Here is a 14,820-nt window from a genome sequence, read left to right as displayed (position 1 = left end):
GCAGGCCATTACGCCGGTGTATAGACAGCCGTGTCCTGTGCCCCGGCAGGTGCTCTGTTTGTGCCACCTCAGGCGCGCTGCGAGAGCAAAGGCGAGGAGCATCGCCAGCCTCCAGCGCTGCCCGGGGAGGGCGGCGCGGCCGCCCCCGGCTGCCCGGGGACAGGTACCCGCCTCGGACGCAGGGAGGGAGCTGGGGGGCGGGCGGGCACCGCCTCCCGGGGCGGGGCGGTCGCGGAGCCGGGGGCGGGGCGGGCGGGACCGGCCGCGGCGGCGGCGGGAGGGCGCAGCGGGGGCCGCCGCGGCCGCAGCATCGCGGCGCGGTGTCAGGGATGGAGCCCTGGAAGCAGTGCGGGCAGTGGCTGATCAGCTGCAAGGTGCTGCCGCCCAACCACCGGGTGACCTGGGACACTGCCCAGGTCTTCGACCTGGCGCAGACGCTGCGCGACGGCGTCCTGCTCTGCCAGCTCCTCAACAACCTGCGCAGCCACTCCATCAACCTCAAGGAGATCAACCTGCGCCCGCAGATGTCCCAGGTGCGACCGCGGGGCTGCCGCCCCACCCGCGCCCCTCTCTGCCCACTCCGCGGGGGCTTCCGCGGGTGCTGGCGGGCGCGGAGGGGGAACGGCGGGACGCGGGGGGTTGGATGCGGCCGCGGCTGCTGCTCTGTTCCCAGCCCGGAGCCGGCGGGCCCGCTCCCGCCGGGCGGTGAGCGGCGGCTCCAGCCGGGTCAGCCCCCGCCGGGCTCCCGCTGTCTGCCGTGCGGGAGCCCGGCGGGTCCCGGGCGGCGGGAGAGGGCGCGACCGAAGCTGCGGGCTGGCGGCTCCCAAAACCCCCGTGAGGGCTCGTTGCCTGCAGCGGGAGGCGGTTCGGGCGGGAGCCTGCCCGAGTCCCGTCCCTCCCTGTCCTGCGGGAGCCACACGGGTCACACAGTCACGTCGGGGCGGCTGTGCTGAGGAGAAGTTCCCAGAGTCAGCGATTTAACAGTTTTACCTACGGTAGTATTTAATACGAGCGGTTTACAATACAAATGGACCTCTTGCTTCTAGTTTTTCTGGATTTACCTAGATGGAGGGGGAGGGCGAAGGGACCGGGAGCCGGGGACGGTGGTGTTGGGGCTGGGGGAGCGGAGCGGAGCCCGCCCGGCCCGGCGGGGGCTGGGGGGGACCGGGGGGGCCTGTAGGGAAGCGCCACAGAAGCGATGGTGATACTTGTCAGCTGGCCTTCGCATCTACTTCTGCCACCAATGAAGTTGAACGTTAAGGAGTGATTAGTAATGAGAAATCGTGTTCTTGATAGCTGGTTGCCTATGTTTTAGTCTCTTTTTTTTTTTTTTTCTCCCTTCAGACCCTTTTATATTTAGCTTTTCAACTGGATGTTTTTGTTAAGTAATAATGAAACGTAATTCCAAATTCATCCCCTTTTCAGGGCGTTTTTTTAGTTGGGACTGATGTTTTGTTACTGTGCCTCATAAAGCTGGTTTCAGATATCGAGATAAGATTATATTAATAATTCAATGAGAAGAGGCTCTATATATACATGACTTCCTGTCACTGCTGTGCGTACACCTATGCCTCCGCAGAGACGGTGGCAGCCGAGCAGATGTTGTCTGAAAGGAAACTGAACTTCTGAGCCTTTCATGCGTTTTAAAACATTGAGAAATGGGTACACTGTAACAGTTCAGTGTTACGATTCTGTTTTACATTTATAGGAATAAAAATTGCCGTCCACTTTTAGGACACTGGCAAAAAGCAGTAGTAGCAAATTACACTTTTGGGAGGAACGTTCTTTGTCCATGTTTACTCACAAAGCCAGTTATTTTCTTGAATTCTTTTTTTTTTTTTTTTAGCAGCTATGTTTTACTACCAAGGGGACATTTTCTGTAGGCCCATGGTGTGAAAAGGAAAAAAAAGTATCAGGTATATTTCAGTTAGTCAGAATAAAAACTCCCAGAACCTTGTACTGGATGTGAATGGTATAAAGGCTGTCCCCAGGTACTTCAGAGCTCAAGTGCCTGCTTGAATGGCGTATGCAGAGCCAATACTTTATTTGAGCGATGGAGAGATGCAGAGGGTGGGCTCCTCCGAATGGCAGAAATCCAGATAAATTCTCTCTCTGAACGGTGCAAACTCTGTGAGTGTTTCAGGACTTCGCTAAACTGTACCGTAGCCCTGGTTTTTATTTTCATTATAGTTAAATTGATTCCTTCCAAACTGACCCTTTTTCAGTTTAGCTTGCAGAACTATAAATACTTTGCATATGAACCGTTGGAAATGGTTTCTTGCCCTGCTTATAATGGATAGAAAGTATGAAAACAGATTCTCATTTTTTTAATGAACTGGAAGGGTGTCCTCGTGATATTACACAGTATTTTCTGGATAGCTAACTTATTGAATCAACTTCAATTAGAGATTAATGTTGCTTGTCTGGACCAATATTACTTAATTTTATTTTTGATGAATTGAAACTATGGTGGTCTCCTTCCATCTACTAAAAATAAGTATCAAAATGCTCATCTGTCTTCTTTCTTAGAGAAGGTTTGGGAATCAAGATGAATATTTATTTCTCTAAGTGCATTTGAACTATGGATTATAATTGTAGATCTTGGATTATTTATAATGCATATTTTGAGCTTGAGCTTTATATATGTATAATGTGGCCACTGGAATTGTTTCACAGCTAGGACAGTTGCCTCCTTGCCTGTCTGTCTGCTGTACACCTGAGGACCCTGCACTCCACGGTGCTGCAGACCACTCTCTCCAGTGGTGCATTTCTGCCCTACGCTGATTTCACCCTTGAAATAGGGGGAACCGTTGCTGGATCAAAACCTATAATGGATAACTCTCCGCAGCATTAAATTTACTGGGAATGTTACCTTCGCTTTCTGTGAGATCAAGATTTGACCATTGTAGTGAGGTTCTGCGGGGTTTAATGAAAAGTCTCTTGAAGGAGACACTTTCCGCTGGAAAGGGTCTGTTATTAAAAATGTAGTAGGTTGAAATTCTGCAAGTTGCTTGTAGTTTGTTGCTAAGACTGTAAAGAGCACTTAGCAATAACTTACGGTGAAGTCTCAGAGGCTTGAAGATTATTAATGTGGTGACATCTACTTGGAGTCTGTGGAGTTGAGCCCTAAAGTGTGAGTTTTGTGAGAATAATACTTGTCAGTAAACTAATGCATTTGCTGCATCATAGGATCTCAGGGTCTTGTAGATACACTAGCTAACTCTCCTATTCCTTGTGGGGTAGTGATTTATAGGCATTGGAGGCATAAGGTGCCAGAGCAGAGCTGGCATTAGGATGGAAATCGTCTTGGCTGCTGACTGCACAGTCTGCCTGAACGTGCTGCTGTCTCTGTGCTGCTTAGATGAACCGTTTGAACCTCGTGTTGCCCTTATCTGTCATCTTCTAGAATCGAGCTGCAGCTCCCATACTCCCTGATCTGATGTTGTTTTCTGCTGCAAAATCTTAGAATGGCTCAGGGGATTCTTACCACACAGTTTTTGAGCAACACAGGGAATGAGAAAGGTGGGTGAAGGCTTCACGAATGGGCCTCGTGGAAGGCAGACTGTGTGATTTTAGCCTTGCCTCTCACTGCTGTTGACATTTGTCAGGCCTTTCTCTATGAACTAAGTTTTCATGTCTTGGGGGCTAGTTACAAATGCAGCAGTGCCAAAGAACAGGAAAGTGAGAGATGGTGCCTCAGGCAGGCCTGGGAGTAGATGTCAGGCCTCTGACATAAGAGTCAAGTCTCCTTCATTTTGTTACATATTTATTTTTTCAGAATGAATGTGTCAGATCAGACGTCAGTGATGCTCATTGGCTTTGCTTTGTAGACCTTGATAACCCCTTAAAAGCTACATCAAAAGTGTAGAGGGGTTGTGACTGATGCTGCAGCTTCAGATGCTGCTTTTTGGTGGAGCCTTGTTCAGCCAAACAGGAGCACCACCGATTTGCTCTGTAGGCACCCAGCTGCTGCCAGCTCTCAGGGCAGGAATAGAAACAGAGACTGGCGATGCTCGACATTGCGACACAAACACATGTTTGACCAAATGGCAGTGGGTATATTCTCTTTTATAGGCTGGCTAGCACAGGGAACTGCATGCCTTTGTCCCACCACCAGCCACGCACCTTGTGTCACAGCTGTTCTCGTGGGTGGGCTGTTTTACACATTTGAAATCTGTGGATTCAGCCTCCCTACCTTTTTGGAGACAACAATGCCTGTGTCAGAGAAATGTCTCGGTGGTTTTAGATTGCAAAGTATTGGGTTGAGAAGCTATTTGAATGCTGGCTGTTTTCATCTGCGTTTCTGTATGTTTATGGAAATATTTGTATTTGGTTAGTGGAAGTTGTCCTTTGAAGAACAGAAGCTGATTCAGTCAGTTACGCTTTCCAGAAAGTAAGCCTCGGATGTGAAAGTATAAACCTCGCATGTATAAGTGACGAGCAGTGTTGTTGCTTTGCCGATGAATCGTCCACCTCCCAGTTGCAAGCTGAACACTGCCTAGCTCCTGTCTGAGAAGCTGGCGAGTCTCAGCACTGGGTCCCCTGTGAAAAATTGCACATGGGCTGCATATGAGATTGGAAACTCTCAAGTTCAGGGACGGTCATGTCCAGGTTTTTTTCCCAGTGACTGAAAGAAGAGAGTGTTGGCTCTGTTAAGAGCTCCTCTGTCAAGGCTCAAAAACACTTCACTGTTTGAACTCCCACAAGCTAGCAACATGCGTTGTTATTTTCAACCAGTGCACGTGCCATCAGGAAAAGATGTTTGGAAGATGGATCAAATAATGTCTTTTGGCCTTTAACTGTCGGGGAGAGACTGCCTCATTCAGACTTGGGAGTTGGTGCTGTGAAAGTGGTCTTATTGCAGTGCCGTGTGACAAAGCACTAACCCTCGCAGCTGCTGGGAGGGGAGCTGGAAGAGGGGGTGGGCTGAATGAATTGCAGAGATGTGGCTGGCGTGCTGCTGCGTTGCAGGGTTTCCCCTGAAGTGTGGCATTGGTGCCTGGTGACAGTGAGATGGAGGACGGGGCCCTGCACCTCAGCATCTGCGTCTTCCATGGGAGCCGATCATTGTCACAATTCGCTTTCCTCAGATGCTGCCTCTTGGCTAACGTAGGCTGGTGAAAATAATAAAAATAGAAGTGATCCATAACAGAGAGTACTAATCCTAGTGTTTAATCATAATCATACAAGAACTTAAATAATTTATCACCAGAAATATAAAACCTAAACCAACGGATTACGATGGATTTGCAGAAGATGTCATCTGTTTAATGCTTATCTTTTATCCTTAATACTTTGCAAACTAGTTTTGAAATGGTTTTGTGAGGCATTTAGTTAACTTGTGAGAGATTGCTAAACAGGAAAACTGCACTTAATGCAATACTGGCATGGGAGTTTACTAAAGGGGATGTTGACATAGATTAAATATTAAAAATAACGATTTCCTATTATTCTAATAAAAATAAACAAAATATCCCTCACTTTGTATTAAAAGTTCAAATGTTTTCTAATTTTAGGCAGTTACTTTTTTTTGGTGTGACCACGTAGTCCAAAGGAAGTTCATTATCTTTGTCATCCGCGTTATATTTCGGTGTGGCAACTGAGCTTTTGGGCAGTAGTTTATTTTTCTTGGTTACAGTGGTATCAGGTAGCCTCAGGATGTGGGTGTGCTGAGACATAGCTCTCCATTTCCTCTGATCCTACCCTTGGTTTGGACCTTTCCCATCCCCCCCAAATGATAACCATGGTCTCTTGCCCCTAACTCGGTGAGCGTGCATCCCACCTCAGCAAGCTTCCCACAGGTGGGTACGCTTCTCTGTGCCTTCCCCCATGTGTGCCTCCCTGCAGCCATGCTGCTTGATATATTGTCTTTTTCCTTCCAAATTGTATCCTAGGAGCGCATGCCAAATGTCAGGGGATCAAACTTCGTGTGCCACGAGGCTCTGCAAAGGAGGAAATGGGAATTGTCTCTTGACTCTGCATGTTATCTAAAAGAGAAAGAGTGGGATGTGAGTGGATGTGCTGACCTCTGTGCATGAGGATGTATGCAATTTAGGTCTGGGATCTTAGGAGGGACCAGATGAGCTAAATGAGAAAATAAAAGGGATTCGGAGTCATACTTGTGGCCCTTCCCAGGAGTCACAGGGTATCAGTAATCTATTTTCCTTGGGCAGAGAGATCTTTGAGAGAACTGCTGTGCAAAATAACTCTTACTCTTTGTTTGCTTGTTACGTTAGGTGCTAGGTTATTGAATTAAGAAAGTACCACAAAGATACATTTAGATTAATGCAGTTTTTCTGAAGCTGCAAATTTTTTTGGGCTTGAACAAGAGTTTGGGAACTGGTTCAATTTTTGTAAGTGTGTAGAAAGAAGAGATGTGTTCAAAAAACCCTCATCTTTTTGAATTATGTAAAACTGTCTCTGCATATTCAATGTAATTGTGTTAAAATATTTTTTTAACTTTTCAGATTTTTTCAATTTCTTTGCTTACTTGTTGGTACTTTGATCCACTAAATGTCTTTACCGCATTTTACTTTATTTCCGTGATTCATCTGAATGAAAGCTGTGTTGGCCATAAGTTATATCCATAAGATGTATTACCCCTAAAAGACAGATTCATCCATATGTATGTTATGTATACATATGCATATCTTACACATATTGGACTTGGTAAAATATTTTGAATAAATATTTGTTCAAAGCAGAGCCTTAATATGACCTCTATGCTTTGTGCTAAGAAAAGCAACTGACAAAAAAAGCAGTGACCCAGTTTTTTGAGGTAATTCTTCTTACCTTAAGAAGATGGAGGAAAATAATATTTGAAAACTGATGTAATTTTTTTTTAATTGATTCACATTTATTCTTTTTTGTTGGGGGGAAGGGAAAACTGCAGTTGTACCATATTGTAAAGATTTATTTTACAAGCTGTATTTATCATACAGTTATTAAATGCAGCATATGCATCTTGCCAAGAATTGTTTCAAATGTCCTCTCCTGCACAACATTTTAGTGTGCTGGAAGCTGTCTAATGCATTAACAGGAAGAATAGTCATACTGGTTTCTCACAGGTTATAGCGTGTGCCAGCAGTGGATAATTTAAATTAATGTCTGCGTATGGCACGCTGCTGTGCTGTGTGCGAGAAGCCAGGTTATTTTCTGAACCTTGTCGCACAAAGGTGGGAGACCTGTGATAGTGGCAAGCTGAAGGACTGCTTCTGAAAAGAAACTAATAAATCAAAAGGGCTCAAGAGGAAAGAGAGAAGGATATATAAGAAGTAGGAGGAAACAATCCAAAGAAACAAATATGAACCAGAAAGAATGGTCAGAAAAAGTTGGGAAGCTGAAGGTAGTGTCGGCAAGAAAGAGATGTAAGGATTTTGAGAGAGGGCAGGGAAAATTGTTTAAAATTTATCCCAAGATAAATACAGAAACCCAGTCTTGGATATGCTGTGTTATTCTTTAGTGATAATGGCATTATGGTGGCGTGCTGGTCTCTGTTACAGCCTACTGCCTTAGGACTCTAAGGTCCAGGAGGTTACTTCCCAGGCTGCAGCACTGCGCACCAGAGTGGGTTAGTACAATACCTTGGTACAATTTGTCCACTGGTGAGACAGAGAATCTTGGATTTCTCACCTGCATCCTTTTCCCCCTCTCCTTTGAATGGCAAAAGGGTTGATTAAATTGTAGGTGTAAAGAAGGAAACACAGAGGGTAAGGGGGGAAAACGGCTGCAAGGTAAGGCAGCTGCTGCTGGGAAAGGGGGAGGGGGAGGACCCCGCAGGGAGCGTGGTGGTCTGTCCGTCGTGGCCATGCCAGTGGGGACCTGGCAGCTCCGGCCCTGGCATAGCTGAGCCTGGATGACCGGTGTGGGCGTTGGGGAGGAGGGTTAACTGGGAGCAGCAGCTAGCAGGCAGGTGAGAGGCATGGGTAGGAAGGACACTCAGAACGCAGTTTGATATTGATACAATACAGGCAGGCAGGGAAAGGGACCGTTTTCTGCTGAAGTGATGTTGGCTCCCTGACCAGCAGCTGACCCAGGTGGGAATGGGACAAGTGCCTGTGGCTGCAAAGGAAACCTGCTGGAGTGTGCTCCCCTCTGTACGCCTGCGCGTCCCTGTCTGTCGCAGGCAGGGAAGTCCTGGCTTATGCCCTGTGTTGCCTGGGTATCTCTGAGTACAGAGGAAGGTGTATTTATTAGAAAGAGGAAGATTGTTTTATTAGGTCACTGACAGTTTTATCTTCCTTAAAATTTCCTTGATATAGAGGCGTCAGTTTTTGAACTCATTCCCCCAATACTAAAATTGTATGTGTAGTTCTTTAAAAACAGAAACGAACAAAAAGCCCCATAGAAACCCTTTGATTTTTATTCTCCTTTCTATAGATCCAAAGCAGCATTGCAGTACTTCCAAGTTACTCCATAGTACTCCATAGTAATGTTTTGTACTACCTTACACCCTATTATTTCAGTATTTCCTAAATTCTGTTTCACAGAGAAGTACGAATTGATGTGTACTTTGTCAAATCAGCTATTGATTTTTTTCCTGCGCTTTACAGTTTATTCATCATCATCTGAAACGAACCTTTCTTTGCTCCTATTTTGCTTTGACAAGCCAAGTTTAAGACTTCAGGCATTGTGAAATACCAGCTGTTTGCGAAGACTTGCGATATGTAAAATGCAATCTGAACTGACATCTTTGTAGTAAGGTTTTGAATTTTTATGTTTAGGAGAAAGGTGTTCTCTCAAAGCTCAGGGAACGCTATTGGCTCCAGCTCAACACACTGTCAAGTGAGAACATATCTTTTAGAAAAATATCAGTCAATGACCCTTTCTTTCCTCCTGTATTAAATGGCAGTAGTGAATGCCTTGGTAACATGAAACACTGAAGGACTGTTAACAGGATATTTGATTCGTGGTATATTCAGAACATGACACCTTAGTCACAAATTGTGTAATATAGTGGTATCGTAGCAATTTGTATAAAAGCCACTCGTACTATTTAAAACACTTGCAGACCTACAGATAAGAACTAATGTAATTGGGGAAAATTAAGTTCAGCTGTCTTGTACTACAATCCAAAATATTTTGGGCCTGTAAATTGCCTTTACTTTCAATCAGACTTTTATTTTATAATTGGTTAGTAGGTATTCAGTTAATGTGTCGTGACCTATTTTTCACTAGTTTTATCCCTCTAAAATTCACTTGAAAGTTATTTTAAATGATATGGAGAATATGGTATGATTGCCTTGGAGAAGCAAACAAAATGTATATTTGATGTTGTTTCTATAATCAAATGTTTTCTGAAAAAAACCCCAAAACCTAAAGCATTTTTTTAAAGCCTATTTTTAACTGGTAAAGCTTATCAGGACAAGAAGATTTGTATTTCCAAAATCCTTAGATATGCCCTTTAATCCTTGATACCATCAAATTTACCTATTTGTTTCTCAGTTATATAAGGGTATGTACAGTATAGCCTATACTTAGGATACTTTGTGCCATTGCTTGTTCCTACATTCACATCCTTTCTACATGGAAAGAAGCCTTATAGTCAACTAAAGCAGAATGATTAGAGGTTGGCCCTTGAAAATTTTGACTGTCAAAGCAGCCTCACTTCACTGTTGTGCAGGAAATTTGATGCTAAAAAAAAAAAAAAAGCATTATTTTGTCCGCACACACTCTAATAGTGTAATATTGATGGCATCATCATAGCCTGTGTAGTTCCTTTTGTTTTGGTTGCATGTTGGCTGTCATGATTTAGATTATATTTACACGCTCCGGTGACTGACTTCAAATTCCCACCAACTGCTACTCCACGTAACAGTGATGCCTTGCATCAACTGATAAAAAGCCATGAGGGCCATGCTGTTTTCCCCTCTGAGTTCTTAAGGATCCATGAGTAAATATACCTGATTCCAGTGCAGAGATGGTTAAAGGTAGATGGAGGACCACACCTTCACTGCACTAATGGGCCTGTCGGATTTTAGGTGTCTCTGGATGGAGGTACGGTGATGGTAGAGTTCTGCATGTGAACTGCAACTCAGGGTAAACACTCATTAATTCTACTTATGGCAGTATGATTTAGATTGAGCTTTGGATTTCTTTTTCCTGGAGAATAAGTAAAAAGTAAGAAACACCAGAGAGACTGTTCAAACTATTGCTATTGCCTGTAGCTCCTCTCAAAATAGGAAGACTGAGGCTCCTCGAAGTGCCCTTGCAGGCTGCTGCTTTTGGGCTCGTGGTCAGTTGATGTCTGATTGGTTGAAAAGGGATTTCTGCCAAGCTTTAAAAACCTAACTTATATTTAGGCAGATATTTTGAAAACCTCTTGATGCTACACTGCGGCTCAAGTTTTGCATTTCAGATCAATACCAGTTTTGCTAAACTGCACCAAATTTTATGAGGAAACGTTTAAGTTTCACTTTCTCTTAGTGGTTTACCCTCCACATGTGTGCACAAAGTGACACAGGATTTCAGGTTGTATCACATTCTTCTCTGAATTGGCAATTGCTTATTTTTAAACATTGTTGAAAATTCCTGCTGAGCTTTGATTTCCCACCTTCTTTTTCTCTTATTTTTTTTGTGGATCTTGCTTAGGTTTTGGGATGCTTGATACAAAGTAAAAGTTTTTGGACCTTACCCAAAGGGTTGGTGTGGGATGTGAGTGTGTCCTCTCGGGGATGTTTGGGTCTAGGGAATTCCTAGAGCATTTTTAAAATTGGAGAATATGTTAAAACTTTAAGTGGTCTTTAACAGGTGTGTAAGTGCATTGAGGTTTTATGTGAGTCCTAAATGGGGTTCACCCGAGCCATTTTGTTTTGTATTCTGTCTGTCCCTGTTATGTCCTGATCTTCTTTTTATCCATCACAAAGAGGGCAGCGTGAATTTTCCCACTGCTGCGCCTTGATGTGAATCGCTACAAGTAGTCATGAGAAAGTTATTCAGGGTCTGTGTTCATTCAGTTTGCAGTTGTGGCTGGCAGCACTGAATATAGTGATGCATCTTCTCTGCGGATCGCGCTGAGACCACTGATTTCACTCTAAAGTATGCTGAACAGATGGCAATCTTTGTAAAAGCTGAGGTTTAACATTTGTCGTTTTCGGTGATGTCTTTAAGCGATACTGTTGGTTAGAAGGACTGTGTCTTAGAAAACGGTTGTAGCTACCGTCTCTGTGCTGTTGCAGGTTTCATGAAGTGTTATGGAAATGACTCCAGTAATCCTATTGGAATGCCTCTATAGCTGTATCTAGAGTCCTATAGATTTCCCTTCCTGTGGGAGACCCTGGTAAATTGATTAGCTGAGATGAAAGCCTTTGCTGACCGGGACCCGTGCGATTTGCATGCGAATACAGACATGGTGATGGGAGAGGGTTCCGATGCAGGAAGGGCTGAGCCATGCTGGGAACAGGGGAGCTGCTTTTCATGAGAACCTCCTGAGCAGCAGACTGGAGCATGTTTCAAATTTGTGTGTCTTCCCAGCTATAATTGCTCAGATTCACAGACCTCTGGGGAATCTGCTTAATTTAAACTATCTGCATTCTCTTTTCTGAAAATTTAGGTTTTTGTAGCTTGTAAGCCCCGTAGCACATCACGTTATTTCAAGAGCAGAAAGCCCTTGCAATAATAAATGTAATGTGAATTATTCTCTAGTGTTAAAAATACCTATTATGGAATAAAAAAAATGTCTTGCACTTGTGTGTGGGATTCCCAGTTACAATCACATAGTATTCCTGGAGTGTCATTATTTTTTTTAATTTTTTTTTAAAAATAAATTATAAATTGTCATGGCCAAAGGGATAAACATAAGAAAACAACTGCTAATCAAAAAACCTCCTGAAACGAGAGGGAGCATGTTTTGTATCATTGTGTCTTAGCGCACCTTACTAGGGATAGGCCTGAGGAGTAGATCCTTTTACCATCAGCAGTGTAACAGTGGCCATGAATCCATGTAGCCTCTGATTAGCAGTGAACAAAGGCTGAGATGTTCTCCTTTGGGGCAGAACTGGTATTTAGGAGGGGTTGCGCTGCATAGGTCTACTGATGGTGGTTGTCATATTAATTAAGGACTTGGTCTTTCTGGCTCAGAACTCATTACCACTTCCATGACCTGTGGGAGGGCAGGTGCACAGAACGACTCTCTAAGTCTTCAAAACGGTTTTCAAAATTCATGGCTCAACATGCAGGACCACAAATACATTTTGAAAAACCACTTATGTTTGGAAAGATGATTCCTGAGTGATGTATCTCTTTCATTCCTGTGAGGAACAGCGATTTCATCTAATGTTTCGTCAAATTATAAAATTTGTGGTGGAGGAGTTCTACAGGAAAACTAGTCCTCAAAAGGTTTTGCAGGAATGCCGGTCTTGTGAGACGTTCTTTAAACTATTTGGAAAAGAAATGCAGAAGTATTTAGCTTTTCCTGTTTTGTGCTGAATATCTAATATTGGAGTTTGACCTCGAAATCCAGGGTTTCAGTAAAGTTGTGTTAAAGTTTAACGAACCTAAAATGCCTTTCATCTTGTTTTGAAAGATCATATTTTGAAATGTTAGGATTTCTGTAGGATGTTTCATTTTCCTGTCAGCTCTGCTAGTGACAACCTCTTTATAATTTTCCCTGTTTCTCAGATTTTTCTGCCTTGACTCAGGTGCCCAGAAACCCAGACTGCACTGTGATTAGTAAGAGGTATTGCTCTGACAGGTTTGGATTGTTTTGGTTTTTAATTTTTTTTCTTTCTTTCCTTCTTGTCTCCACTTCTTCCTCATTTTGACTCACTCAGTTCTGCAGCTTGTTCGGTGCTCATGCTGTCTCCTCTCAATCTGGACTATATTACTTTCACCTTCTCCATTTGCTTTCCCCCTCCCCCTAGTATTTTCTTCTCCCTCCAGTGCATCTGTTTCCTCTTTCACTTCTTTCCTGATGCTCTTTCTTCCTTTCAGCTGTTTTCCCTGCCCTGTTGTCTTCACTGTTCCTGTTGGCCTCTGCAGAGGATCTGCAGATCCTCTGAAATCTGTTTCCTACATGGATGAGAGTGCATCTCCTCCGGAAGCTGCTTCCCGTGTAGGTGAGAGTGCTAGGCAGGAAGGCTCGAGTGGAAGTTACGCTTTTAGGACCAGTGAACACAAGGGTTTCAAGAGACCAGACAGTGTTTGAACAGCAATTGCATGTTGGGCTGTTTTAAGCTGCTTTTCAGTGACTACTTTTCGTAAATGGTGATTGCTTTGCTTTTACCCATTATTTTAAAAGTTTCTGCTTCCTTTCTGTTGCAGTCAGAGGTTTCCAATATACGTGAGCGTGTCCCCAAAATTGTTTTGGTGATAGGGCAGACCATTCTAGCGGGGAGCGATGAAGATGAAAGCTAGTGCTGGGAGTGTGCGGGGTGAATCGGCCACTGATGCTGGAAACGTGTTCTTCTTGAAGGCAGCATCACTTGATTCCTGCCCTTCCCACCAACCTCTGGAGGCTTGTGCCACCATGGCAGCGCTTGAGGAATCTTTTTCAGGGGTTGTGTCCTGAGGGAGCAGGTGGAGATGGGAATGGTAGTTATTTCTAACCACTTTACAGATAGTATCTTTGCTTCCAAGGCAGAAACAGCCAGCCCTGCTAGCCAGCGTGCTCATCCTGTGGCTCCCTCCTGTTGGGCATCAGTCTTTATGGTTTCTTTCTCTCTTTTTTTTCCAGTGAGCTCCACTCACTCTTCAGGGGCTGATAGACATAATTTTATTTCTGCTTCCCAGGCTGGAGGTGAGAGGACTATTTATACTTAAGGTGAAACAGCCACTATAACTAAGCATCTGTATTGTGAGATAAAAGCATTTGCAACACCATGGTGTCCCTGAGGAATCACCTTGAGAGCTAATGGCAGCTATAAATCAGGTTAGATAGAAATTTAAGAATAACTTTATCAAAGATTACTTAGAAACTTCTTTTATTTTACTCAGATTACAATTTGTTTCTTTGGGTTTCTCTAGTTTTACTTGCTTTCTTTCTGTGGATGGACGCAGTCTTTATAGGTCTGGGATAATTCATAGGCATCGCAGGCAGAGGAGGCAGCGATGCCCAGCTGGTTACTCCACTGAAGTCTGTGGATGTGCTGTAATTAAAAGCTCAGTAGGGTCAAGGCATAAATGGTCAGTAACTGTCCTGTAAACAAGCACCTCGTCTTGATTTGTTCACATCATTTCTCCCCTTGCGAGGGTGAAGTAGTTCAATATTACCGTTTGAGAATTATTTTTTTCAAGGTTCTCACAGGACTAAATTAAAATTTTGTCATGCAGTTCTGGTTTAATGGAGAACATGTATTTGAAGAATAATTATTGTGACATTCATCCTACTATGCTGGCTGATTTTATGGTTTCATATCATTTGAAGTACAAGAGGAGCTTTGAACTATTTGTTTCATGATGAGGTACTAATGAGGACTTAATCCAAGTCAGTGATTTTTATTTATTTATTTTTTTTCTTCAGCGTTGGATTCTTCATAACTTCAGAATCATTTTCCTCACATGCCCCTTCAGAACTGAAATATGCTGCTGGGAAGGAGGTGCCTTTTGCTTAGTTTTCTAGTTGCATCAATGCTTTCCATCGTTAAAGTTTTCCATTGTAAAGTCTGTCCCACTCTCTTATGTTTCCTTCAACTTTATTCACTTTTTCTAGTTGAGAGAGTGGTTTTTAACTAGGGAAATTCCTTTAAAAATTTGTTGTACTCTAATTTAGTCATATTCTTTTCCAGCCGTTATCATGTCTCTGTAGTCACTTATCAATGTGCTTACTCTTGTAAGTCTCTCTCTGCAGGACAGGAGTGTCTGTGCTGTTTTCCTTCCCTATGG

At 43.6% G+C, this 14,820-nt stretch overlaps 1 protein-coding gene across 1 annotated transcript in view; it reads left to right on the top strand.

The window, feature by feature from the left end:
• The first annotated feature begins 257 nt into the window (after positions 1–257).
• VAV3 (vav guanine nucleotide exchange factor 3) overlaps positions 258–14,820 on the top strand; it is a 171,638-nt gene continuing 157,075 nt past the window's right edge. The window contains exon 1 of the mRNA XM_063344034.1: positions 258–533. Coding sequence (XP_063200104.1) covers positions 330–533 — 204 coding nt within the window. The 5' untranslated portion in view covers positions 258–329. The remainder of the gene's footprint in view (positions 534–14,820) is intronic.

The sequence above is a fragment of the Chroicocephalus ridibundus genome, chromosome 8, assembly GCF_963924245.1.
Source record: "Chroicocephalus ridibundus chromosome 8, bChrRid1.1, whole genome shotgun sequence".
In the NCBI taxonomy this organism is placed as follows: domain Eukaryota; kingdom Metazoa; phylum Chordata; class Aves; order Charadriiformes; family Laridae; genus Chroicocephalus; species Chroicocephalus ridibundus.
This window is presented reverse-complemented; position numbering and strand designations above follow the sequence as displayed.